Source organism: Meleagris gallopavo, chromosome 19 (genome assembly GCF_905368555.1).
Source record: "Meleagris gallopavo chromosome 19, MGAL_WU_HG_1.1, whole genome shotgun sequence".
NCBI classification, from domain to species: domain Eukaryota; kingdom Metazoa; phylum Chordata; class Aves; order Galliformes; family Phasianidae; genus Meleagris; species Meleagris gallopavo.
Genome location: NC_139422.1, coordinates 4,968,960 through 4,996,893, shown reverse-complemented (window position 1 = coordinate 4,996,893; position 27,934 = coordinate 4,968,960). Strand labels below are relative to the sequence as shown.

Sequence of the window (27,934 nt, the reverse complement as noted above, 5' to 3'; positions counted from 1 at the left end):
AGCCACCAGTAACACTCACCAAATGAATTCCAGCGTCGGTTTACAAAATACATACATCAAATATAAACATGATTTATTACTAGTTTTTAAGTCAAAGTTCAGTATTTTAAAAAGGCCCAAGTACACTATAATACATATGTTACAACCCTTTCTCAGAAAATTTTATATTTGTACATTAAAAAAAAAATAGAACATTAAATTTGTAATAAAAAAAAACAAAACCATTTCACATCCATGTACGGCCCTCAAATCCACTTTTTACAGCTTTGAATTCTGAAGTCTTCACGAGTATCAAAAAGCTACCTGGTAAAAATAAGTTTTAATTGGCAACTGTATTGTGCAAAAATCATGCACTGCCTTCTAAAACTCTGAAGCAAATTTTCTCATCTTGGAGACCACCAAAATAGTTCAAGAACAGCACTGTACATCGAAGACACCTCCTCCTACCCTCATCTCCCACATCCACTAGGAAGGAAGCCACTGAGTTTACTGACATCTCCCTCCAGCAGCTATAGAAAAGACACAAGCTGCATCAGATTAGAGAGAAAAAAAAAGCTAATACATTTTTAATATTAAACAGATTCTAAAAATGAACTGTTCTCAGAATAATCCACCATTGGCATAAAAGTATTACAGTACTTGATAAATAAAAATGGCATAACATTGAAAGAAGTATACTGATATTAAAAGGCGCTGATAAAATACAATGCAGTGCACTGCAGGAACTCAAGTGTGCCACTTCCCCCTCAAGTGATGGCAAACACTGGCAAAAGTGCTTCGATGAATGCATCCTTTCACCACTTTTTTATTAAAATAGATTATTAATTTCCATTTATTCAGTGGATAACGGACATTTCTGTAGTTTAAGGAACTCAGTTCTTTCCCCATCGAGTTACTATCCATACACCTTTTAAAACAGCAAGTCTACCTCTCTTATATGAAGAGCACCGTCTTGGAGCAAAGTTACATTCAACAGAGATAAATGTCAAGGCTGATTGGCCAAATACCTTTTACCAATCTCTCGGTAATTTCAAGATGTTGTTTGCAAGAAACAGGATGTAAATACAACACCATAGTTGAGAACAAATTATACAAATGAGATACAATAAATAACAAAACTTCAAGGTTTCCCCAGTGTGTTTCCAAGATTGATTGCTCTGTTAAGACTTCATAAAGCTTTGAGGTATTTTCACTTCCATGAACAGAACAGCACCAAGCGAATGTTTCAGTTCTGAAATCTAGAAGTAATCAGAATGCTGCACTTAAAGCATCTTCTGCACGTCTAAACATGCAAAGTAGAAATCCTCAGTGTTCCATAATTTACTATACAAAAGCCTATAAAAATACAAAGACCAGCTTCCATCATTTCCAACAAATAAAACAGGACTCTGTTCCATCCAACATAAAATTATTATTAAACAGAAACAAATTGATGGAACATAAACTTCCTGTCCATCGACGTTCAAAATGTTCAGTCAGGAAGGAGCTCTGACAGCACTGGTATCCAGGGAGGAGAAGTATGCAGCAATTCAGGACCTCCAAAAGGAAGGCTGCAGAAAGCCCTTTGGTAATGGGATGTCCTTTTTCTGTAGACTTTCCTAGTGAAGAAAAGACAACAACACAAAGTGCAAAAAGAAATAAGAAACAGATATCTTAGTTTGCCATCTCTGTATTGTTAACAAAGTACAAAAATTTACAAAAATTTCTTTGAAATTAAAGTGCAAAGTATGATGTTAAAACATGACGGCTTCAGTTTAAGACAACATTCACAAAACAAAATCCAGCATTTAACAGTCCTGCAGGCTTCTTCTAAAAGAATACCTATTCAAAACACAACGCTGCACAGATGCTACAAAGAACAGCTCCAAACATCTGCTTCCTTTTACAGCTAATCAGGGCAACAGCAAAAACAAGCAAGCTGCTGACGAAATTCAGCTGTTAGAAATGACTCAGCAGAACCCTGCCCAACCTGTATGCCTCCTCTCACTGCCACCAGTCTTCACTGAATATCCATTACATCAGCATACATTTTCACTGAGAAAAATACATGTGAGTTAAGAAGGAAGCAAGATGTTTGACATTGCAACTATCATTAAGAAGATTTACTAACCAACAGATCATAGTTACAAGGCTGGACTATCAAGCATGCTGCTAGCAGCACCAACCTCATTATTGGAGTGATGCATATATAGAACAGAGCAAAGGAAAAAAACAATCTGAGAACTAAAAAAAGCTGTTTTACCTCCAGGAATTGCTTGAAACGTGTTAAAGAGGCCTTCTGTCCAACGTTGGTAATTGCTTCAATCCTGCAGGAATAACAGCAAGTCTCAAAATCTACTTAGCGGAGTTTGATTTACAAGCCGATAGAGATGAGAAAAGGTGGAAGAGTCACTTAAGAACAAGCACTCAAAAGTAAAGACAGGGACTATTTCCCATCCCAACACAACCATCATACCGTGGGATATACTCTTCTTGCATCAGCAGCAACAGTTTCCAGAACTGACAGTGGTACTGTTTCATGAGAGCATGGCCACACACCTGCAGTACAGAAACACACAAAGATCAGATTCCAGATCTGGGCCTCAAATTAGCATGACAACTTCAATCAACTTGTTCAATATAAATCGCTTAATATTTCATCTGAACACTAAAAAAGATACCTACATCTACTGAGAAAGAAACAAAGCTCCCTGGCTGCCCCACTGCTGGAACAATCACCTGCTTCTTCCTGTTGTGAAGGGGTGGTCATCACTAACGCCAACTTGGTGTTATCCTTCCTTTCATGCCGGTGCCTACCCTCCACCCACCAAAATATAACACCTCTCCCTAAAACACCATTTGTTAAGGCACACTGTGGCCATCTCCCAGTCTTGAATACTGCAGTATGTATCCGTCAGCGTTCTTCATGTGGACAATCTATCAAATACCTCTGGTGTGTTTTGTTTTGTACTTTACTTTGGCATTTTGTACATTTTTAGAAGGCACTGGAAAAATCACAAGAGCTGCATAAAAATGCATCGTGTTTGACAATGCACCTCTCCTACCTCCAACCTTCAGATTTGGCCCTTATTTAGGACATCCCTGCATCCTAGGCTACAGGATCAATACAGATTAGGCTCCGTCCCTTTCAATGAGAAAGAATCCATCCTGTCTTATAAAGTAGCAACAGAAGCTGAAAAGGCCACAGGACCTCACTCTCTGCGCTGCACTGTACAAACTGGCACCAAATGATGAGCAGATGTTATTCTTACAGGAGCATGCAACTACTTTTAAAATATTAGGAATCTTGAACTAGATTCAGCCCCAAAGCTGTATATACCTGGAAATATTCACATTCCTTTCTGAGGAAAACATGGACAGGTTAAAAAAAAAAAAATTGCTGTTAAAACCCCACCTCAGTCAGCAATCTCTTCTTTCTCGTACTAAAATGTCACCAACTGGGATCCCTTTAACCACCAGTAATCCCTGTTACTGTCTCACCTCAGAAAACAAGCATGACTTTATTTTTTTGTAATTGAAGAGACAAAAATCCCATTTGCTTATGTTCTTTATCAGTGCTGTGCTGCTAAGTGGGCTCACACTGTGACATCACTGACCTCCAGAAAATCATACAGAAGTGTGGCTGTCACAACCACAAGAGGTTCCATGTTCAGCATCTGAGCAAGCCAGCACCACCCATAGCTCAGCCCATGAGGATGTGCCTAGAAAGCAGTAAAACAATTTAATGTTACAGAACATGTAAAATGCTATTAGAAAAAGACATATCTTATAACTTCCATTCTCTTCTATAGTTATTTTCCAACAGCCTTACATACAACTTGTGATGAAAGTACTACAAAAGCAAAGGTCTGTGCTACAAATTACTTTGTACTGCTTTGTTTGTTCCAGTTGTGACCACTTCCCTCCAAATACATCACAAGTTAGTTTAGGTTAAACACACTTCAGCTGCAAGCTGAGTTTTCAATACATCTGGGATAGCAGCAAAGTTCTGACTGTGCTGTTACACATCCATACCCCTTGTTTGTTCCCGTAAGGCCAGCGGAGCTGAATGAGAGCAGCATACAGACGAATCAGTCCGGACATCCGTTTAAGAAAATGATCTTCCTCTTCCATCTTAGAATCCTGAACTAGATACCCAAGCATCCTAAATAGAAGATGTTACAATATTAGTATAGCTAAAAACATTTATATCAATTTTTGCAGCTCTCAGCTTTAAGTCAACTGCGCTGAGACAAAGGATACTCTAAAATTGTAAAAGGTACTGCAAAGGCTGATTGTTACTTTGTGGATCATATATTCCACTGATTTATATCATACAGAATCTTTAAGTCCTGTATTGGATATTTCAGCTGAAACCAAGCCGTGGCTATTATCTGCTCTTTGGGAAGATGAAACGAAAGAACATCCATTGCCCCTAAAAATATTCCCAAAGCTGAAGGACACAGCATCCTCCAGGGGTGCAGCTTCAGGAGCTGCACACTTCTGAGTAAACCTTCAGAGTCTGTGCCAACATGGCACAGTGCCTTCGTAATTAAAGATGGGAGAAAGTGGAGTTCACTCAGGAGAATACATTCTTTGCCCTTCTACAGCTGAAGAACTTCAGTAATTAATTTACCTCTGATATTCTTCCATAGAAGCCCCCTCTTTGTATGCAGGGTAGAACGGCACAGAATAGGGGCATGTCTTGTGCAGATGAGCTAAAAAGAGTTCTCCAACTCGAGGGTGCACTTCCCAGATTCCTGATATCACCAGTGCAATTGGGAAAGCTGACTCACGGTGAGAAGCTACTTCTTCTTCTCCTTGTCTCTGGAGGGGGGAAAAAAGTTGAAGAGGGACAACAGTGTCCAAAAGAACTTCCTAAAGCACTAGCTACCTATATCTGCTCAATAAAGAGAACAGTTCCTCACCACAAATTTCTCTGCAAGCTTGTAATGAACAAAATCCAGGCCTTGTGGGAGCTGAGTCACCAATACAGTTTCCCCTACGCTCTGAACAGGCTTTCCAGAGAGCAAGTTATTGAGCTTGTCAAATATCTGTCTTAGCTGAGAGCCTGTAAATAGACCAGAAATTTAGAGACAGGAGGTCAGGAAAAAGCAGACAAATCTCAATCAGATCCCATCAATAAACCATAGATCTACGCTCTGAGGAGCGAGGCTCCTCCAACTGCTGCGATTAAAGAAATGGGATCATGATGAAGCAAGGTGCCTCTGAGGGAAGTAAGACACTTGAAAACCATAAGAATGCTGTGCTCTAAAGAATCGGGCGCTTCCTATAGCAGCTCTCTCTTGTAGGAGTAATTACAGAACCTGTGGGTACTTCGTGTCCTACCAAAATCATCACAGCTAAAGGCATTACAGTTGGATTGGGTTCTTAGCATTTTCCTGACCTGCAATGGTAGAGATCTGGCTCACAGGGATGGTAACCGCTTTCTGCAATTCCATTCTTATCTTCTTAACCTGCAGAAGAAGAACAGTAATTAAAAAAACCCACCACTACTCTAAAAACCTTCGTAGAACAAGAGGTCTGACCAAGGCTGGAAGGCAGAGCTTCAGTGATATGACAGCGTGAACGAGCAGACTGAACAGAGGCTGCTGTTAGAAACTGTTCTAATGAAAGCTCCCTCACATCCACTAGAGAGGAAGATAATCACTCTTCAGCAGTGTTAATCACTTGTTCATACCTCACTGTCTTTGGAGTGGCTCATTGCACTGAACGCAGCAGCACACTGGGCTGCAGCATCTTGAAGCTGCCGGTGCCACTTCATAATGCCTTCCTCTGCCTTAACTGAAAGTGCTGCATAAAAACAATTTAAAAAGTTAGAGAAGTTGTGCTGTCACAAGAATAAGATTCCAAAATAGCATTTGACAAAACAGTGAAACAGAGCATTAAGAGAAAAGGAGAATGAAGAGACAAAAGAAAGCCCAACCAACCTCCCTTCTGCTGCTTTCCTCCCGATGGCTGCGCAGGGGCAGGAGTCTGAGCTTCTGCCTGCTGCTTCTTCAGTAACTCCTCCTGCTTCTGTTTCTTTTCCTGCTCATCTCTCCTCTTCTTTTCTTCCACAGCTGCAGCAATTTCTTGCTGCATGCTGGAGATTAGCCCTCGCATTTCCTTCAGGGCTTGTTCAGTATTGGCCACATCCATTTGAGAAGGAAAACCTCTCTATCAAGAGACAGAGAAGGCAATATAGCACTAGTCTTTGGCTCTGCTATACGCAGACCACCATATCAAAGAGCCCAAAGCCTTGGAAGCACTAGGTTGTGTTAGAACAAGCTGCATTGGAAGAGAACCATGGGAAGCTTTAAGAAGGGACAAAGGGAAGAACAACCCACTACCTCACTGGTGGTGCGGATGAGTCCTGACACCAGCCCACAGATCTGGTTTCCTCGATTACTGTATGCAGAAAGGTCAATTTTCGGCAAGTCCTTGTGTTTGTAATTGGGATCAATCTGCTGGTTCAGCTGCAGCAGTTCCTCCTGAATTGAATAGAGGCGACGTAGTCTTTCCTGGCCTTCTTCCCTACGCAATCGCTCCTGCTCTTCCTGGCGCTGCCTCTGCTGCTCTGCCTCACGCAGCTTTAGGTTCAGTATCTGGAGAAAGGACGAGACAAAGTAACAGCAGCTTTAGAGGTCCTTTCTGTCTCAAGGAAAGGAAGATGCATACGGAAAAAAAAAAAAAAAAAAAAAAACCACCACAAAAATCCCACAATTTTTCACCAGTTACGGTCTGAATTCCCCCCACAGAAGTACTACAGAGCCTGGAAGAGCACAACTGACAAATTTTGCTGCCTACAGCACCCTTGGAACCAGAGGACTGGAGGCTCAAAGGGCATCTTAGGACTGTTTGGTACTCACAGGGTTGGAGAGAGGAAAAAAAAAGATTCAAAAAGATTCAGGTAGAAGCTAAAGACAGAAAGCATATTCCACTTTCCTCAGTAAGTCAGCAAAGTTATAAGGATCTGTCTAAGAACATCCCAACGTGCCACTTTTATATACAAGATAAAATACTCTGACTCTACAAAAGGCAAACCAGCCCCTAAAGAATAGTGCCTCCTCTACTAAAAACAATACCTTGACCAGTTCCAAAGAGTGGAACAGAAGCCCTCATCAGCAATCTTTGAGCAAAAGTTAGTTCAGTTCAGTTCACTGCTCTGCCCCTACAATGCGTGCGCCTTTACCATATTTCCACCACAATGCAGCAGGGCCAAGGACAGCACCACAAAATATCTTCTCACAGCACAACTGCCACATACTGGCAAATACATCAGTTGGCTCTTTTCACTTCCCACCACATAGCCATGCTCTTTGATAACACAGAACTGTCACACACCTTTGCTCTGTGTCGGTGTTCTTCTTTCAACTTCTCTTGCTGTCCCTGAGTTTCCTTTAAACTAAAACAAACACAGAAAAGCATTCTGTTAAAGACATGAACAAGAAAACACAAATACACACACACAGTGAATTACTTGTAATATTTTTCAAGAATGAATCCTCCCTTTGATTAAACGTTATAACGTCTTAAGGATACCAGAACTAATCTCACCTCTTCTCCATCACTTCTCGCAATTCTTGGATCTCCTGACGCCGCTTCAGCTCCTTCATTTCATCAAACCGTTTCAGCTGTTCTCTTGCCATGTCATATGCTGCCCTCACCATCTGCTCCTGCTGCTCCTGCCGCTGCCGGAGCCTCTCCTGCAGGATGCACAGGTGCCAGAAGCACCACAGTGTAGCACCCGAATTCACCAGAAGGAAATACAAACAGAGCTGTCCAGAGACAGCAACGTGGTCCACGTGATGCTGTCCTACACCAATGTCCCAGACATGGTTTAGGATCAGTCATGCTTTTGTTTTTATTTACCCTTCCTTTCATCCTGTATATCTCTTCATACATCTGAATGCAGCCTTCAACTTTTGCCATTTTAGATACAGGAGGGATTGGAAGGACTTCTTGATTCACTTCTAGCACACCAGGATCACTGCTTCCCTGCAAGGCCAGTATAATAAGTAGAATCAGTGACTGAATACAGTATCAGACGCTCATGGAGGAAACCTCTTAAACTGCACTTTATTCACGGAAAAACAGACAGCTGAGTCAACCAACATGCAATTTGTAGAGCAGTTAAATAACCCAGCCTCACAATTCTAAGGCATCTTCTGTCAGCTACATAAGGGCTGGACGATGACTTTTCCCAATCATTAAATCTGGAAGCAGAGATAGCAAGAGCTCACCGACTTAGACTGGAGGGAACCCCCAGGCTTTCTGTGCATTCACAGATGTTAAGCTGGAGGAAACCAGGATTCATTTATTTTTTTAGACTGCTCTTCAGGAGGAGCTCTCAACCTCCCTAAGAGCTTTTATCAGATCCTGCTGATATATTCCTCAAGTCTACATGGGGCCAAGATGACGCAAACCTTCACCACTCAGTATCACTGCTGTGCATGAAGCTCTCTAACACAGAGCTGCTGACATTTGTTCTCAGGGGGTTCATCAACTTCACTACTCCACAGCTCAGCCTCCCCGCTTTTGCCCCTTTAATGGGAACGCTGCTCTTCGTACCCATCACATCACCCCGGTTATGCTACAAAGAGCTGAAGCACAGCACGCCTTCCTCCACAAATTAACAGAGCACAACCCAAAACGTATCAGACGTTTCACAGCGGTGAGGAAGCTCTTTTTCTCGGTGCCGGGCTGCAGTTACAGCTACCTTGGTCTCACTCCGTGAGGGCGACGAGGGCTCCTCGCGGGCGGGCGCTGAGTTCTCCTCAGCGGGCGGAGCTGCGTGAGAAGCGACTCCTCTGGGCGCACAACCGGAGCGTGCCGCCACCTGGGCCGGCGAACCGGCCATCCTATCCAGGACCCAGCCGGCATAGGAGGACAGCACCAGAGGAGAAATGCATCCTTCCAAGATATCCTGAGGAGAAACGCGTTTTGGCGAATAAGAAACGCGTCGCGAAGGTAACGGCGCGGTAACCCGCGGCTCCGCGCAGCAGCGCCCAGCCTTACGGCTGAAAGGGGCTCCTGCCGCCCCACCCCCAGGAGCCTCACCTCATCCCTGTCCGAATGACGGAAGTATTTCAGCCGGCCTTTGCTGGAGGCGCGCAGGGCTTCCAGCGTCTCCCAGCGCAGATCCCTCGCCTCCATGGCCGACCCCGCGCCTTCATAGGCCGCGCCGCCGCCCCGCCGGGCGCACGGCGACTTCCGCTTCCCCAGCGGCGCCGCCATCGCCTCCTTGCGGCCGGGCGGAGCTCTGAACCTCTCCGCTCACTCAGGAGCCGCAGCGCCGCGCCCCGCTGGCGTCGCCTATCGCAGAAAGCGCCGAGAGCGGGAAGAGCGACTCCGCTGCCGTGCCGGTTTGCGCCGCTTCTCCTGTCCTCGCGCCTTCCACGACGCTGCTGTGTGACCCAACGGCCGCTTGTGGCGTTGCCAGGGGGCGGCTTGCGGCGCCGCTGACGTACGTGAGGTGTGGATCGCAGTGCCCGTATCCGAAGCCGGGCCCAGAAAAATAAAGCCCAGAAGCTTTTGGGACACAGCACAGTGAAGACAAACGCTCCAATAGAATCAATTAAAATTTAGTTTATTTCTTTTTATTACCATAGCACCTTTAGGATTTTTTTTAAAAAAGTTACACACAAAATGACAGAATTCTCCAATAATGATTATCTTAGAAAACCTTTACAACAAATAGTGCCCCATGACACAGCAATAAGATACAAAAGCGTTAAAAAATAAAAGCAATGTCTACGTTTGTCCCCATAAGGAACCGCTCACAGGGAGGAGCAGAAGGGCAGCACAGAGCTGCAGGAACAGCCCCACAGAGCTGAGTTTCCAGAGACACACAGTTGGGTTTGATGAAGGCATGAAGCAGCAGTAGCCACCACTCCACTCTCCAATGGGCTTTGAGGTGATCAGTATTTCACGCACACGCTGAATTCATCCAGCATTCACAGTGAGACTCGGCTGAGGTGCTGCTGAGGTTGAGCTGCAGCCTTCCTTTTGAATACAGATGGTTTGGGCACAGTTCTGGGGCTATTCAGGCTCAGGAGACCAGGATTGGGGTGAGGGGTAAAGCAAAATTAGCATCATGCTAAAAAACGTGAGGATCACAGAGCACACGAGAGTCAAGTTAAAAAAAAACAAAACAAAACAAAAATAAATCATTATTTCTGGTATAAAACTGTTTACAAACACCACAGTGGTTCAGGAGATAATCTCTTGTAAGCACTAAGCCCCAAGCATGTCCCTTATTTTCAGCTTCACGCTTCACTGAGAGGTGGGTGGAATTCTCTCCCACCATCCCATCATCCACTGTACCACCAGAGCATGTAACAACAACAAGAAGTAGAAATAGCACATGATCTCCCCCAGTACAGAAAACAGGGGGGGGGGGGGGGGGGGGGGGAAAATGAAGTGTGAAACATTAACACAAGTAAAACCACTGCTGGGTTTAAAGAGCTGAAAGCATCCAGAGCTAATAGGATGAAAAGGGCCTTTTTCACCCTATGCAAAACCATCCTGTTTTGGGGCACAGCTTACAGAGTAACACCAACTTCCATCACCAAACCAGCACTGCTAATGCTCTGCACGCTAAGATTCTATGCCACCATCATTCCATCATCTCCTGTTGCAAAGAAAACACTTCTCCCTTAAGTGACCCTGAAATTTCTCCATTTTCAACCCATTTTCTAAACAACGTATGGCTTTGATATAGGGCTCATTTTGTGCTTAAAAGCAGAGGTGCAGAGAGCACAGCCCTCAAGGAGAAGAACGAGAGCGGCTGGGAGAGCCCAGCAAGGCACTGTCGCCAAACACATTGGCATAGGAAGATTTGAGGAACTGGACGTAGTTCTGCATGCTGCGATTTGTGCTCTCTGACTGCTCCAACCGATCCTTTAAGTCCTGCAGGCGGCTTTCATAGCGTCGTTCTGCCTGTAACAAAGCACAGAACAAGGCTGAAAGGCAGCAGCGCTCATCCTCCTCACTTCTTCAGTTGTTCCAAGAAATTCTCACAGCCAGCAAGGATTAGCACAGTACTGAACGGCATTGCCACGGATGGTGCTGTAGCCTTTACCGTTTGTTCTGCTCATTCCCAACATCATTCAACAACCCAACAATAAATAACAGGAGACAACGGAGCTAATTGGTTGGCCTTTTTAAACTGATTAGCATAGTTGTGTGGAATCAAACGTACATCTCTGAAAGCTAACCTGACCTGATTCATGTGCCAATCTAATTCCAAGTAAAAATAATGTAAATGAGCAGCATAGATTCACAATATAGAAGAGTCTCACTTCTAGGATCACAATATCTCTGACACAAGTCCCATTTGAACATAATTGCTTTCCTACACACACTTCAGCTTAGAACAAGTTCTAAATGTTTTTTGCAGGGACCTCTGTGTACGGACAGACTGGTACCAGGATGCTGCCAGCATAGTGAGACTCCTCACAAATCACTCACATCATCTTTGTTCCGACGCAGCTGGTTCAGCTCTGTCTTAATCCTACTCAGCTGGGTCTCCAAATCCAGCACCTTGGACTGGGCTGCCCTCTCTCTGGATGTTGCTCGTTCTCGAGTTTGTTCAACCTGCACATAACAACAGGAAAACAACCTTGTCAAGAGTGTCTGTGGAAGAATGATGCCCACAAATCCCCTGTACATTTACTTGGACAGATTCCTGTACATAAGCACCAGGTCAGACCAGGGCTTTTCTTACTTCTGTTGCAGACAATAGTGTCATAGTGGGGGTGGCACTTCCATTTTACAGTTTGGGTAGTTACAGGAACATCAAACAAGAAATCCCTTACTTGTCGTTTGGCATCCTCAATGGCCATTTCCAGCTGACGAGCCAGGGAGCTGCACTCACGGGTCTTCTCTTCTAACCTCAGCTGGCACTGATGGATTGACTCCTCACGCTTTGCAATGACCTGAAGGAACTCCACATTCTGGGCACTCGTTGTTTCTAGTTTTCTAGGTCAAGACAACGCAAGAAAACCTATTCATTTTAAATGGAGAGTGTTTCAGACTACCTTTTTGTCAGGTCTTGACTAGCTTGGAAGGTGATTCTGTACCTTAACACTTCATTTCTCTAATCAGAATTTCAAAGACTGAGGGATACCTTTCTCCAGATGTTGTCACTAACAAGAACTGATAAACACAAACAAAAATAGTTTAATATTCCGTAACCTCAAATCTGACCGGCTAGACTGGACAAGGAGCTGGTATCTCCTGTGTAGGCACAGTCCTTTCTAACAACATTTGTCAAGTTTGCTGCAAGAACCTGAACCTACAACTCCCTGTCTAGTTCCTGATTAGAGATCCCTGTGAGATAAGCAAATGCGCAGAATCCTGGAGGCAAGTGGGGGCATGGGAACAAGACTGAAGATGTTTCAATTCTGCGGGAAAAAAAACAAAACAACAACACACAATAGTATGGAAAGGTTAATAGAACAAGAGAGCCTAATATTTCTAACCTTTCTAGCTCCTCCACCTTCAAGGTGAGCTGCTTTTTCTCCTCCTGGGCAGATTGATACCTCTCTTTTGTCATCTCCATTTTGTCCCCCTGGAGCTCAATCTAAAAATTACAGCCATTGGTTACTTTACAGAAGTCACTATACACACGACCAACCACCTAAAACACACGCCGCTCTCCAGAAGGAAATGTTCAGTTCATATTTCCTAGAAAAGGAACAGTGGATAGAAAGCAAAGCACTGAACACACAAAGCATCCGTTTTGTTGGAGCTTCCAGCTAGTGCTTAGATAGGTATGAGAAAGTTCTTCAAAACTTCAAAGGAAAAGCCAGGTTGGTAGAAGCTTGCATGCAGAGCAGACACCTCTAAGTACAGCAAAGCACACACACTAAGAACAACCACGTACCTGACAGGAGCCCACAGAGACACCACAGACTTAAACACGAGGAAGGTTTACCATTCCAAGCCAAGGAGAGTAAAGCTGTCAAGACTATAAGATTATTTGCTGCGTCCTGAGGCATGACTGTAGATGTCCTGCCTGTCTACAATTGTCCTGAAACACCTACACAGTGCTCCCAGGAACATAAAACAGGGACTGGGAAAACAACCTGAGATGAGGGTGAGAAAACAAGGTTGGGACAGCATTATCAGCAGACCACAGGAGGAAAAGCCAACAAGATGATGGAAGTAACAGAAGGGAGCGTTGACATTTGCAAGTGTTGTCACTGCTGCAGTTCAGGTCCCATTATGGTTCAGCACTGAGGGATCAGAAACCTTTCAAGCAGTAAGCGATGCCGGTAGCTGTGCTGCTAGCTTCTTGCACAAAGACATGGCACACAACTTTATTTTGCAGTGCACGTTTAATCTTTTCAACAAGAGACAAGAACAGAGACGGAGCAGTTCGAACCTTCCTGTGATCAGAAATTCATCTTGGTCTCAGAGATGCTGCGTTGCAGAAGCTCTCTGCCAGTCCCTTACCCGCTGACGAAGATCTGCAATCATGACAGACAGGTCCATGTTTTTCTTCTCATAACTCTGAAGCTGGTCCTGACATTCTGCCAACTGTGTCTCTGTGATCCTGAGGATCTCAGGCAGCTTTTCCAACTCAGCAAGCTGGCTCTGGAACTGCTTGCGAGCCTAATGAAGGCAATAAGCAATTTTCAAATGTTTAGAAACTTTTTAGTTTAGACAATATTCCTTTGAAAGCTTTGTTAATTTGCACCATGGGGACACTGTGGGTATTTGTCAGGTATTGGAGTTCGAAGTGTAATTAAGGTCTTCTACCCGCTTACGATTTGATATCCAAGGGATCCTGGGCTTCAGTTTTACTAGAAGCACAAGCTATTTTACAAGGACAGCTGTTCCACAGCAGACAACGGCACAGTTCTAAGCCACTACTTCCACAGCAAAAAAATGCACTACACAATTTAAACATCTCTAAAGAACGTTATATAGTCAAGAAGCTGTTAAGTCTTCAATAATTTTTGCAGAATGAACAAAGCCTAAAAAAAGCCAATCAAAAAAAGCAATGCATGTCTACAACACATCAGCCTTTAGAGGAATTAGTACCAGTTCGATCTCCTTGTTCATTTCATCCTTAAGTGCCTTCTTCTCTTTATCACACTTCTCCAGTTTTGCTGCCACATCATCTGCTTCCATGCGGGTCTTCAACACCTGGGCACACAAAAAACAACTATACTTTACCCATTATATATTGTTTTCAACACATGTGCTGTGTTTTGGAGTAGCTAAAACTGCTCAAGAATCACCAACAAGTTTCTTACCACCCTAACTATCACTCCAGGCTAAACTTGGAATGGAAATTCACTTTTACTTCTCCTGCCCATATCATTTGGGTTTTCTGCCACATATTCATCCCTTCTACTTTGTTCCTAAATACCAAAATGTCCAAAGTCCACTCCTCTCTCTCTCTCCCCCCACATCCCCCCCAAGAAAAACACAAAACCAAACAACAGGGCAGAACTCATCAGACTGAAAGGTGAAGAACAGGATCTCACTGTTTTCCTTTACCTTTTGAAAAGGAATAAGGAAAAGAAAAATAATTCAGGCCTGTGTTGGGTTTGTCTTTTTCTTTTTTTCCTCCTCTCCATTAATCAAGATCTCTGCCGTAGCTCTCCCTAATGATAAAGTTACCAGTAGATACTGAGGAATGGAATTCTCCCACACTTTAGCATTAAAGCACATGGCAGTCTGAATGCAAAAGAATCAAAACCACAGAAATCTCCAAGAGCAGTGGAAAGATTAACAGAATAAACCACAACAGTAACGAGAGAAAGCACATCTGTGTGAGGAAGAAATCCAAAAGGTGCCCACCTGTGACTTGTAGGTTTCAATCAACTCTTCATAATTCCTGACAGAGCTCTTGAGCTGCTGTACTTCCATGTGTGCTTGATTCAGCTTTTCCTCCATTGGGACCACACTAGCCTGGAAAAAAAAAACAACTTCCCCTGAGTATGTGAATGTAATTATTACACAAGCTGCTTAATGCCATCTAGATTGGAAAACAAACAAACAAAACTGTCAGTGTAAATTAGCAAAACTTCCCTAGCAAGCTTCCCCATCATATTCAGGATATGGTGAAACAACTTTGAAACTAAGCAGCAGCATTAGGGCAATTCACCTCAGTTGTCAGAGGCCAAGAAACTCATAATTTGTTTCTTTGTGCAGCATCTCAGCTTTGAGTCACTGACCTTTAGTCTTTCATTTTCCATTCTGAAAGAAGTGGTCTCTGTAGTTTGTTGGTGCAATTTATCCATCAAGGCATCTCTGTCCTCTCGCATCCTGTCCTCCAGGCCTGCCTGCTGTTCTAGCAAATCTGCAATACGGCTGCCATGAAGAAAGAAAATTAACTCTCAAATGAGAGGAAAGAGTGAAGACTCCTAATACTTCACTATTAGCTTCAGAGACATGGCTTTCCACTACCCTTTCATCCTCCTGGTTTATTCACATATATGTATCTACCACATTCTGTTCAGTTACCTCAATCTTCTTTGCTCACTGAAAACCAACCTGAATTGTCTCCCTGGAACTCAAATGCATTGCCTCCAAGATACACACGATAAAGAGATAATTCTCTCTTGTCTCATATCCCTACCTACTTTTTCTTCCTGCAGCAGCAACTGTAGTGATACACATTTACTATCGTGTGAAAACTGCCATGAACTAATCCCTTTCATTCAAGGATCTCAAACATCTCACAAGAAAGAAATCCCTAATTATTTAAAAGCATTAAAAAAGGCAAAGGATCAGAGAGATTTAAGTTTGAGTAAACCCTTACAGCCCACCTTTGCTGTGGCAAGTAAACAATAGAAGCCACATCTTTGTCTCCAGATCCCTCCAAACTCTGCTACCCCACTGACAGGGCTGGTTTTGCTTGGATGCTTACTGACAACTCAAATTATTTAATGATTGTATTCAATTAAGTCATCCTTAAACTACGAACTCATTCACACTCATGTTAGTTTCTCCATACTGATCTTATTTTAACCTGTTCACTGTAACGATCTCCAATTCAAGGTCGCTCTTATCCTTCACTACTTTGTTGTAGCGACTCCTCCAAGACTCCAGAGTAGAAAGTGCCTCTGCAACGTAGTTGTCCTATCAAAAGGAAACACAGATGACAAAAATGTTACTGGACTAGATGTGGGATATCTAGACAGCATGAGATGCTGGTACGTATAAGCATCATATGTGCAGAGACTTCATTAAGACTTAAAAATATCAAAGCATTTATTCTTGTTCTTCCTGATTCTTCACATAGAGGTCTTCAGCAACACTGTTGTTAGAAAATAAACATAACAGCATGGAAAGGAGAATCCTCTTTGAAGACAGCAAATGAATAACCAGGAGTACAAAACATGGGTAAAATTTTGGTACTGGCTCTGGTCTCCAGTATTCTAAAAACAAGGAAAAGATCAAGGTAGCATAATATCCACGTTCCCTTCTGACCATCTTAACTTTTCTATGTTTCTTTGATATCCTTCAGTAAGTTTTCAATAGGAAATTCCAGTGCATTTTGAAGCCTTTGTACTTTTCTGCTCAAACTACTTTGTGGATTAACAACCGACTTCATTCAGAATTCTCAGCCAAAACCATAAGTCTTTATTTTCCTGGCTTTTGTCAATCCTCAGACAGTTCCGAAGAACAAGGTGGAAAAAAAAAAAAAAAAATCTGACCTGCTAGTTTTGTGACAGCAGAGAAAACTGGATTTGTTCTAAACTTAGCACAAATGGGCCAAGGCCCTGAGACAAAAATAAACCTCATTAGCTGAAAGCAGAGGCTCTCCCCAGGGCTGCTTCCAGAAACCAAAGGTTTAGAGGTACAACCTGAAAGGAGGTCTCTCTTTGTGGATCATCGGTACCTTTTCTGCCAGCTGTACAGCCAGCTGCCCTGCACACTCCTCACTCCGCTCTGCCCGCTCCTTCTGTGCACGGAGGGCTTTCTTCAGGGCTTCTTTATCACGGTCTGCCTTCTGTCTTAGTTCCTTCAATTGCTCCTTGATACATTCCACCTCTGCCTTATGCTGAGCTTCACTGCGCTCCAGATTCTGCAGTGGGGGGAGGAAACACAGCACAGGGAATAATGTCCTTACACCTACATATCTAAAACAGCAACTAATTTCCTAGAAACAATGCAAGAAGATTGGTATATAACCTCAAACCTTCAGCCTGTGGGTACTTGCTACTTAATCTTGCCCTAACATGAACAGACACATCAGCACCAACTCTGAGTGAAAAAAGCATTTATGCTCACATGGATATAGGAAACTGAAAGACTGCAAAGCTATATATACAAAATATATATATATTTAATCCCAATGCATTCTAGAGTGTTGTCTGCTTGTAAACAAAAAGCTACAGCCTACTCTAGCTACACAAATTGTTTCACTGCAAGTTACAAAATAATAACATAGGAGAAAAATTAGCTTGAAGATGCCAAAGTTAAGTACTTCAAGAGAGTTTTTGTTACCAGTCTGGTTTCTAGAATGGCTTAAAACACAGAAATTATTCCCAGTACTCCACCTTGATACAAAAGATTTCACATATTGGAATTAAAAGTTGACTCTCAAACCTCCTTTAAGCTCCAATGGAATGAGCTCACTCTAATTTAAAGGGCCGTAACTCTTATGGCCTCTTGGTACTTCAGAACCAAACTTCTCTGGCCTTATTCCTATTTGTATATTTCCTCTTTCACAAGCTGCTCTCCAGAATACTGATTTCCACCCTGACCAAGGGAAATACGGGCCTACGAGCCTTCTGATCTACCCAAGAACATTGTTGTTATTAACTGAGGTACTTGCACATAATGCTGTTACTTTATGCAGCTGTAGAGCTTAACAAAGTGAAATACTCTTATCAACCACTTGCACACACACGTGCATCACTGAAAACGTACCCGGATCTGCGTGGTCAGCCGGTTGTTCTCAGCTTCCTTGTGTCGTAGCTGTGCTTGTAAATGGCCTCTCACAGATTCCAAAGATTTTGAGAGCTCACCTGCTGTCTTTGCCTGTTCCTAAATAAGATGCAAACAAGTCACACATATTTTTCTTCAGTAAGCAAGTGAGAAGAAACACTTTCCAGTACGTAGCCATTGGTGAAGAAATCTGATGCTGTCTCTAGCCATCTCCACCCTTCTCAGATGGACCTTCACAGCTCCTCTTTTCCAGCAAAATGGGCAACAAATAAATAACCATTTATTTTATAGCAGAGGTAAATGACTGGCCTGGAACATTTGTTCAAGTGAAAAACATCCTCCACATCTCATCCACTACACTTGCCTTTTCCTTCTTAAACAGAGGGGCAAACTGGAATTTGATATCAGGAACCCACCAGACCTTAAGCAGAAAGGTAATTCAGTAGTAGGCCCAAACAAGCAGAGAATACTGCTATTAATCTTAGTGATGGATGTTTTCTCAGTGGAATATTGAGCCCACAGCTGTGTAGGAATAGGTAGCTGTCTATTTTTATAAATATATATGTATAAACAATATATTTATAAACAAACCAGTCATCTGATTCCTTATCAACTAATTGCCTGCAAGTACAAACCCATATTCTGGACTATTTGTGAAGGTGGAGCAAGAAGGAGAAAATAGAATAAGGAAGCTACCTTTTCTTCCTGTATCTGAATAGCAAGATCGTTGATCTCTTTTTCTTTCTCCTGAAGCCTCATCTGAAGTTGCTGGAAAACAAACACTACTCAGATTTTAAGTAACAAACACATTCAGGTTAGCAGGTGGAGGGAAACAGATGTAATTGCCTCCCTCCAGGCACCATTGGATCCACAACTCTGTCTGGTATCCACAGCAACACCACCTTTAGCCTCAGAAAAAGTCTGCTGTCTCCTCAAACAGAAAGCAATAAGGAAACATAGAATTGCTTAAAAGGGCTCAGAACACCCAATTAGAAACCAGGACTTGATAGGACTACATAGTCCACAGATTAAGGACACTGCCTGCATCTCAGATGTTATCATTTCTGCCAATATAAGAACACTTTTTTCATTTTCCTCTGTAGGAACTGAGAAAAAGATGGTGCCAGATCATTCACACAGTTACAAAAGCAGGAACAGAAGGCTTACCCTCTTTATGTTTTGCTATCATTAAGGATAACATGATAAACCTACAGAAAAAATATGATGATATCTAAACTGAAGAACAACATCCCAGCTGTTAGGGTATTTTTGTAGTAGGTATTTTTTTCTTTGCTACCCTCAGTGATACCTTTTTAAAGAAGCATGTAGTATAATTCTTGCTTTGTACATCCAGCACAAAGAAAAGTCAAGCAGAATCATTTGTGCTTGAACTGAATGTGATAAGGACACACTTAAATATCCCTAACTGTTTCTCATAGCAGAATACTGCAAATCATAATAGTGTCCTTGTATGTAGGTCTCAGCTGTGATATCCCCAACCTAAGCTCCGTATTTGAAAGGCTCTGAAAATCGATTCACTTTGTAATGCAGGTTGTTAATCAGAGGGGCTCCGACAACCACGAACAAGAATACTTTTCTAAAAGGCATTAAGTAAGACCAGAAGGCTGAATACAGACAAAGAGCTTGCAATTTTCTCTCTTCCTGCAGAACAAGATATTTTGGTTTGCTTACCAACTTCTCTGTATCTGAGTCAGCCAACATTTTCAACAGCACACCTTGCTTCTGCAGTATCTTCTGAGCATCCCTCTGCCAAATAAATATGTGAGGAAAAACTGTTAACTAAAAAGCCTGCTTTTTATTTTCATTTTGAAGATGGAACTGCAGAAATCAACAGGTCTCTCCCTGGTTGCAGCAGCAACTACCAGAAGATACCAAGCATGGGATTTGCTCAGTACTTCACATATCAAAACCTATCTCAAAAAGCTTTCCCACTTCTCCCATACAAAGATGATAACAAGCAGCACAATGGCAAACTATGAACTTTTAGAACTCTCTCATTACTCAGAGTCACATAAAAGAACTCAGTCCCCTTCTCCAGTCTCACTGGTGGCTGAGAGAATAGTTAACATTGGCCTGCTTGTGTTCAAAGGGAATGAAAACTACAGGAAGAATAGCAACTTCCAGATGAGAAAGTCGACAATGCAGTGCCTGTACTTTTTCATGTAGCCAAAGGCTTAGATGCTGTGACATCCTCACAGCAGAAAACTCGATCTTATTTTAGTGAAGTAGGTAGAAATAAACAACACCATCCTTCTTGACACAATGCTCAAAGGCAGCACTGGGATAAAGAGTTACAGAGTTCTCAAACTCAAGTTCCATTTTCAGTCCATTATGCAATATTGCCTTCAGGACTCATCCAAGTTGAAGCACCCAGCACTGCTCACCTCCCTTTCGTGCTGTTCTCTGAGAAGTTCCCGGAGTGTACGATTGGTTTCTTCAAAGGTGCTCAGTTTCTGCAGCAGCAGCTCTTTCTGTCTCGTCAGCATATTAATGTCTGAGCTGCTCATGTGTTTCTCCTAGAAGAAGAAAAAAAAAAGAAGGGTATTGTTCACATGCAAACCCTGGAATTAAAGTATGAAGCTGAGAAAAGCATGGGTACTGCCACAGTCAGCACCACATGCACAGAAGGTGACTGGATGCTGCAAATAAATACCCAGTTTCCAAAGAGATTTAACAAACATCTGCAGCAAGTTAAATCCCTCAACTTCTTACATTTCTCTGGATCAAAAACTGTAACAATATATATATATTTTTTTAAGACAGCCATAGAACAGTACAATGCAGCAAAGGCCAGAAGAAAAAAGCCAACACCTACAAGATTGAGTCTCTCAATTGTATTTTTCAGGGCATGAATCTCTCTGGCTGCTGCTGCTCCATCCCTCTCTGCTTCACTCAGCTTGGACATCAGGCATTCTTTCTCACGCTGCAAGTACTTCTTCTGTAGCCTGCAATGAGAATTCTGCCATCAGAGGAACATGAAGCTTTGGCAGCTGTACAGACAGTATGAATACACAGTTATTTGGGTTAAAACTGGAAAAAAAATACACTAACAAAGAATAAAAGCTACCTAAGTTCACCTTCTCTCACCATAGGAGTTGTTCTGACAGAAGACAGTAAGTAGGCTCCGAGAGCTTGCAAGGATCACAGCTATGAAACAATAATTTAGAGGGGACAAATTTAGCTTGTACCAAAGCTTACACACACTACTAAGGCCAAATACAATGCTGGGCATCCCCTGGGACCTTAAGTATTACTGGAGATAAGACTTCAAGTGGCTCAACATGAAGCAAGAACACATACTAATGCATACAGCTCCAAGTTTTTAGCCAGAGGTTGTAACCTCAGCAGTATTCACATTTTTGGTAGAAGGAATCCACAGTATTAACAACCTGGTGATCTTTTCAAGAAAAAGAAAACTCTCCAAACACTAATGGCCCAATGGAGGCAAACTCCCCTAATTCTTCAGACACATACAAAGGCATCAGAGATCTTCAGGGATCACTAAGAAAAACACACAATTCAGGCCCTCTCATGGGGGGCCTCAGTGTGATTTTTCACAAAGGTCAGAAATTCTCCTCTAATTTTCAGCTTGGCATTTATTTGTTGTTGTATCAACACAATCACAATCCAAATAATATCTCAACATTCAAAATATTAACTGCAAAGCCACGACAAGCTCACAGCAGGCTACTGAAGCCAACCTGTTTCAGCTTCCCAACAGAGCAGGATTTTTTCCATCCCTATGACCACGCTAGAATCCTTCCCTGCAGCTACTGCCATCTGAATTCCCCTTTGTAACAGATGATAAGAAAACCAAAACCATCAGTTCTTCAGCAGCACCACAACCTAGGGTACAAACTACATCCTCAAATAACATCAGCAGTGAGGTGTCCTGTAAACACAACTCATTACAATGGAGAACTGGAGCTTTCTTACACAGTCAGATCTTTCTCTTCCCTCATGCGTTCAATATTGCGCCTGAGCAGCGTGTTCTCATGTTCTGTTTCTACCAGCTCTTGTGTGACCTCATTCAGTTCTTCTTTCTGCTCCTCCAGCAGACGTTTTGTCATTTGCTGCTTTTGCTCCTGTTTCTGCAACTTAGCCTAAAGATATTGAAATAGAATGTAAGATATTGAAATAGAATGTAAGATATTGAAATAGAATGTAAGATATTGAAATAGAATGTAAGATATTGAAATAGAATGTAAGATAAACCACAAGTTGACCATTGCTCCTCACGCATCCCCCACTGGGCAGCTGGGAGCACAGCAGCTGAAAATGCACAAGAAGAGAGAATAGGGAGGGAGGTTGAACTGGTGCACCAGGTTGGTTTGTTTATGCAGCTGAAAAGAGATCCCCCTGCTTGCACAGAATTGCAGCTAACAAAATGAAAATGATCTTACAGCACAGATTTAGTTAAACGATGCCACCAAATGTTTAGATTCAATTCACTTATTAAGTATCAAAACAGATTTTTTTTATTTTTTTTTTTTTACAATTATGCAAGTAACTTCTTTAATTTTTTGTAGCACAAATAGTATAAAAAAGGCTTAGTATAAAAAATACACTCAAATTCTATTCTCATTTACCAATTTGAACTTCATTTAGCTTTGCATAAATTAAGTAAGAATACAATCTCTGCTACCCTCAGAGGAAATAAACAGTTGCTCTTCCCTCTCTCTCCAAGCATCTAAAGAAATCTGGAAACCTCTACTATCCATTTTTTAAATGGTGTCAAGTACATGAGAGGCTCTTTAGCTGGAAAGCACAGTATCACTGGTCTGTGTATTTTAAGGGAGAATCAGAAGAAACTATTTTGAGGAATAAGTGGATTCTTCAAGAATAGAAGATCAACAGGCTGTGCTTTTCACCTGCTGGAATGACGACAACTCAGATTTTGGGCTTGTGTAGAAGATTATTTGGAAACTAAAGCACAGTGATACCTTATGAAACTGACATGGCTTAACGAATTTTCACAGTAGGGTGTAGTGAATTTTTCAGTCAATTAGTTCTGATTTTCTGAACAGCTCAGACTGATTTCTTTAATCAAAATAAGCAACAGGCTGAGCAGTCTTCACCAAGGCTCTCGTCTCCTCATGCCAAATACTCAGCTACAAAGCCAGAATCAGCAGGTTTTTACTTGGTTGCCTCACCTCATTCTTCAGCGTTCCCACCACATTCATCAGGCTATCTATCTTCCTTTCATATTCATTCATTTTGCAGTAAACTGCATCTTCCTCATCCGTAGAGAGATCGCTCAGGCGCAACACTGACATCATTTTTTCGGAATCTGGAGGTGTAATTTCCAGGCGGTGAGTTGGACCCTAATAAAAAACCAATAAATGGCATCTTTTTTTCAAAGAAGGGCATAAACTGTGTTCTAAACCTAACTACCAAAACTAGAGAATGCATCACATCACCGCAATAAGACTAGAGAGGAAAAACAGAAAGTAATCAGCTCTTTTATTTCCATTTGTGAAAGTTCAAAAATGCAGAAAGAATAAAATAGAAAAAAAAAGGAGAAACTCAAATTCTCATCCTGGAGGAGCCAGGAATTGAAAAGCTTAAGCTGACAACTAATCAGGAAGAAAACAAAAAATACTACGCAGTTGCTGCAGCTGTGAAGTAGAATGAAGATGATTTAACACACGCAGCCCTTAGCTGCTTCTCATGCCTCTGAGCCAGCCTTGTTGCTCTCCTCTAGGAGCACTCAAATATCTCAAAATCCTTTTTAAATTGTAGAGCCCAGAACTGGACACAATATTCCAGGTCAGACCACACCAATGCTAAACACAGCAGGAAATATCAAGTAAATTTGTCTGCATTCTAGAGATGGAAACACACGAGATGGACATCAGCTCTTACTGAATTTCCTATTCTTCTATACTTAAAAATGAAAAGATGTACAAGAAACACTCAAAATGGATTGCGAGTGACAGTGCCCTTCTTTCATATCAGCCCAGCTCCCTCCAGCCTGATAGTACACAACTGATCTCCTGACCTCAGCTAAAGCTTGCTTGAGGGAGCAGAAGCAGCCGTACCTCCCATTTGTAGGTGGAATCAAGGACTGATGTTTTTCCTGGGGGCATCCAGGGGGCCTTTGTTTTCACCTGGACTGCTCGGCGCACGTTCACAGCATTCCCTTTCATTTTATGTCTGTGCTTTTGCTAAAGAAGAAACAGAGAAAATACGAACAATCACTAAGACCTTTTAAGAACTGTTTACAATTTTTATCGCTGCAAAAAGAAATGGAAGATCACTCACACACACACAGTGTTATACATGGTACATCAGGTCAGATGAGCCAGCAGAGGAGGCTAACACGAGCCAGAAGGAAAGGTTATTGCACGTTCAGCTGCTGTATTCTTGCTGTTTATCATGTAAAGACTGTTGTATGACTGAAATAGCCACAACTGTGACATGATGAAAGCCTTGCGCAGCCAGCAGGGAGATTTGGGGACAGGGTATGGGGAAGGAAGTCTCCTCTGTAGGGAGATATACAAAGAATACTGCAATTAAACCCATTTGGGTGCAGAAGGAATAACCTGGTAGATTCCTTCTCTATTCCAGATTAATCTCACAGTACAGCAGCTGTATCAACTGTCAACACTACCAGAGGAAAAAGAATCATACAGTGTGATTGGTTATAAAAGCTCCTGAAGCATTTTCCTTGTTTTAGAGTCAAAAGTATACCCACATTTATTTGCCTTAAATTTGAGGTGCTCTAAATGATGAAAAGTCAAAGTGTGTTTGCACAACTTTAATACCTGATGAGCAAGAAAAGCCATTCTAAAGTATCCTATGGGAATTAATTAATAGGAGGAGGCGACTTCAGTGTCAGACCCTGATTTGCCATTAGCAGCAAAGAGAAAATTAGTGGAGAATTTGTAACAGCATGTCTGCAGACATAAGAATGAGCTAGCAACTTCCATTATTTGTAGAGAAAAACTTGACACATTCAATTTCAGAAGGATGCAAGACAGCTACAACTCAGCTTCAGTATTGCCTTCTGCCTACTGTTGACAGGGGTATAAAGAGATCCTTCTCTGCTGTGTAGCTCTGCAGATTGTCCAGGTGCTTAATGCCAGAAGATGGTTTGAATCCAGTCCTTCTTCTAAACATGTTAATTGTAATACAATCAAGACAGAATGTGGAACAGTTATTTCCTTACCCCAAACCCTTCCTACAAAAACAGGGATGAAGCTAAAGAAATAACAGTATGAGAATGCAAAGCCAAGACATAAAGGGAAAAAATCCCCCAAGCTGCATCACAATGAAAGCAACAATTCTCATAATCACAGAATTGTAGAGGCTGGAAGAGACCTCTAAAGATGATGAAGTCCAGCCCCAATTTCTTAATTAAATATAAAACAAGCCATATATTCTATAACATAATTAAATCATCTTAAACACAGAAAACACGTCACTGAAAATTCACCACTGGCTATGCATATAGTTAAAAAGGGAACTGGTCTCAGTTCTGATACTATGGCAAAACAGACCTCAAAGATTCTGTGGTGCTTCCAGGACTGTCTCCTCCCTGCAGCCCTCACAAGCACCCAGCTGCACGCTCCTACCTGGCATTTTGCAGGTGTGGTTTTCTGACCCTTTTTAATATGGACATGGACAGGGGTGTTTTCATCCACATGGACGTGCAAAGGGGGAGATGAGGAACGGTTCTTCATGGCTCTTCTCCCACAGACGGGAAAGGGCAATACAATGAAAGGAAACCTGTGAATAAGGAAACTGGAAATAACAACATTTCCCTCCGTGCCAGAGAGCAACAGTGGCCAGTTTTGGTCAAAGCATGTGCTGTCTTTCAGTAGCATCTGCCATTTTGAAGTGCATGCTACTATGTTGTAAAGCTATTAACACAAATCATTTCTCTGCTGCTAATATTTTTTGTGGCCATTAAAGAAGAAAAGCAGTTGTATCGACAGAGGGTGCCTGCAAGAGTCACTGGTGTTCAAAGCCCCAGAAAATTGAGCAAATCAAGGATTTCAGTAGCACCAACACCATCAGATTCCGAATAGAAATTTCATAGAGGAAAAGAGCACTAATTTAACAGCTTAGTTTAGAAAAGCCAACAGGAAACAAACAGATCATTCTGAACCTCTAAGTTCTTTCACATGTGCTTAACTTCAAATTCTTGAAGTTAAACCAGTGCTTCAAAGCCTTCAGATCCTTCTTCAGATTTTCTCTCTGTGATGCATACATGTAAAAATTCACACACTAATTGTCTAGTGCAGAAAAGCCCAGAGACACAAGATTAAAGAAATCAGTGTAGGTATGAATCTTTCCTTGAGGTAATGATTCTGCAGTACAACGTAGCTCTAAAGTTTAGAAAAATTCAACAGCAGAGCTCTGTCAGCCCAGGTATAATTACTTACAGTTATTTTAAGGCTTTTAGCTCCTCTTGACACTGTGCTCTGTGCAGATACTGATGTCATTTCATTTTCGATGGATGAGGGAAACCTGATGCAGAAACAACACAAACATAGAACATCCCAAGTTGGAAGGGACTCCTAAGGACCATCACATCCAACCCACGGGCAATAGTGCCAATCTCAGAACATCCTCTTCCTTTCAAACACACAGACACAAACATATCAGATGTATGAATTCAAACAAGAGTCAGCATGCCATTGCTTCCTCTGACAAGTGCAGGGTGAGGAAACAACTGAGATTGTCATCCTTTATGTACTGAGAGTTGGCTTAAACATTGGAAAACTGTTTTCTAGAATGACACAAGAGGACCTTACCCAGACAGCTGTGACGGCAACTCCTAACATCTTCAGAAAAGCTGAAAGAAAAGCCTGCAGCACAAGTCCTTGGTGCTGCACAGCCCAGCAAACACGTACAGTACTGGTGGCCAACCAGCCCCATCCACAGACCTGAACTGGGAGCAGAGTGAGCTGCTTGTCTGGTAGTACTGACGGGATTGGGAGAAAAAAGTGGGGCTGCTGTGCCCAGTGTGTACAGCTATTGGAGCTGCAGCACAAAGGGCTTCACTGCTAACCTTATGGAAACACTGCCTCAAAGTCTGCTGCATAAGGAGATATGGTACAGGCGTTAAAGTGTCATTTTGTACCATACTGCTGCTAGAACAGAATTCAGATAACCCTTCACAGCTCGTGATTAACGTGACAGTTTGCCAAGGGTGGTGTAATCCCCTGCTCTGAATGAAAGCAATACGACCACATCAGTTATGGAAAACGTCAGGCTTTGGCGAGCAGCATCATAACACAGCAGTGACTGACAGGCACCGGGCGAGGAAATGCTGCAGCACGGCCAGCATCACCCGGCTCAGGGAAAGGGCTGCTCGGACAGCTAGGAAGGAGCAGCGCTGCTCTCCTGCACTTCGTCTGCAGCTCTGCCGCTGTAACTGAGGCAGAACTTCGTGCACAGGGCGGTCACACAGACTGCAGGCGAGGAACGGCAGCGGAGGCAGCCTGAGCTACAGCGCGGGGACGGACCGGCGGTCGATGACAACGGATCGCTGTGTCACTTCGGAATTGGAAGCGCACAGCGCTACTCAGGGAAAAGCACACCGTCACCGCGGACGCGCAGCAGAACCGCTGCGTTACACAAACGTCACCACGAGGCACCGAACCCGGGACCTCCTCGGCTCCGCGCGCAGGGCAAAGGGCCGAGCTCCCCTCGGCCGCTCCCCGTCGCGCTCCGAGAGCCGCCCGACGGCCTCTCCTCCCCCTCCCCTTCCCCCTCACCGCGAGGTGCCGAGCGCGTTCCACAGCCGGGTCCGCCTCAGGTGGTCTTCGCCGGCGGCGGCGGCGATGCGGCGGTGCTCCCCGCTGCCATGGGCGCCGCACCAGGGGCAGGAGATGCAGCAGCACTTCCGGGGCCGCCGCGCCGCCGCCGCCCGCGCTTCTCCCATTGGGCGGTTCAAACCCTCCTCGGCAGCCGCGCGCCGCCCCCGCGCCGCGCCGCCCCGCCCACAACGGGCCCCGTCGCCATGGCAACGCGAGGCGCGCGGAGCCTCGTTCTGAGCGCGAGG

General features: G+C 43.1%; 2 protein-coding genes and 1 long non-coding RNA gene across 6 annotated transcripts; 1 reads left to right on the top strand and 2 right to left on the bottom strand.

Annotated features, from left to right (window-relative positions):
* Positions 1–48: 48 nt before the first annotated feature.
* Positions 49–9,461, bottom strand: GLE1 (GLE1 RNA export mediator). Its single transcript, XM_010721132.4, has 16 exons — positions 9,043–9,461; positions 8,702–8,908; positions 7,855–7,980; positions 7,540–7,688; positions 7,327–7,387; positions 6,333–6,587; positions 5,931–6,159; positions 5,681–5,793; positions 5,387–5,456; positions 4,908–5,050; positions 4,616–4,806; positions 4,015–4,144; positions 3,597–3,701; positions 2,456–2,538; positions 2,243–2,306; positions 49–1,598 (listed from the first exon to the last, which is right to left on the bottom strand). Exons 1-16 carry the CDS (start codon positions 9,217–9,219, stop codon positions 1,530–1,532), a joined length of 2,172 nt encoding a protein of 723 aa, XP_010719434.2. The 5' UTR covers positions 9,220–9,461; the 3' UTR covers positions 49–1,529.
* LOC146543120 (uncharacterized) lies at positions 8,814–10,381 on the top strand. The gene is made up of 2 exons (XR_014887253.1): positions 8,814–8,952; positions 9,034–10,381. It is a non-coding gene; the product is annotated as an uncharacterized LOC146543120 (long non-coding RNA).
* ODF2 (outer dense fiber of sperm tails 2) lies at positions 9,551–27,829 on the bottom strand. Of its 4 annotated transcripts, XM_003211240.4 has the most exons (21): positions 27,648–27,721; positions 26,310–26,394; positions 25,497–25,650; positions 23,961–24,086; positions 23,073–23,243; positions 21,856–22,022; positions 20,735–20,864; positions 20,304–20,435; positions 19,591–19,665; positions 18,595–18,666; positions 17,881–17,997; positions 16,847–17,032; positions 15,974–16,083; positions 15,177–15,312; positions 14,800–14,910; positions 14,035–14,139; positions 13,444–13,602; positions 12,468–12,568; positions 11,802–11,964; positions 11,455–11,580; positions 9,551–10,923 (listed from the first exon to the last, which is right to left on the bottom strand). In XM_003211240.4, exons 3-21 carry the CDS (start codon positions 25,602–25,604, stop codon positions 10,750–10,752), a joined length of 2,469 nt encoding a protein of 822 aa, XP_003211288.2. In that variant the 5' UTR covers positions 25,605–25,650; positions 26,310–26,394; positions 27,648–27,721; the 3' UTR covers positions 9,551–10,749. The 4 variants fall into 4 exon arrangements, with proteins under 4 accessions (XP_003211288.2, XP_085095323.1, XP_085095324.1 ...); XM_085239197.1 differs by lacking the exon at positions 25,497–25,650 and having other exon boundaries at positions 27,648–27,829; XM_085239198.1 differs by lacking the exons at positions 25,497–25,650; positions 26,310–26,394; positions 27,648–27,721 and adding an exon at positions 24,184–24,372.
* Positions 27,830–27,934: the final 105 nt, after the last annotated feature.

Coding starts and splice junctions, on each gene's coding strand:
- ODF2 (XM_085239197.1), bottom strand. CDS start 27,814: ATGGGAGAAGCGCGGGCGGCGGCGGCGCGGCGGCCCCGGAAGTGCTGC. Junction 13,603..14,034: donor TGAACAAGGAGATCGAACTG/GTACTAATTCCT, acceptor TGCCTTCATTAG/GCTCGCAAGCAGTTCCAGAG. Junction 11,965..12,467: donor AAGGTGGAGGAGCTAGAAAG/GTTAGAAATATT, acceptor GTCTTGACCTAG/AAAACTAGAAACAACGAGTG.
- GLE1 (XM_010721132.4), bottom strand. CDS start 9,219: ATGGCGGCGCCGCTGGGGAAGCGGAAGTCGCCGTGCGCCCGGCGGGGC. Junction 5,457..5,680: donor GCCACTCCAAAGACAGTGAG/GTATGAACAAGT, acceptor CTTCTTCTGCAG/GTTAAGAAGATAAGAATGGA. Junction 2,307..2,455: donor CAAGAAGAGTATATCCCACG/GTATGATGGTTG, acceptor TTATTCCTGCAG/GATTGAAGCAATTACCAACG.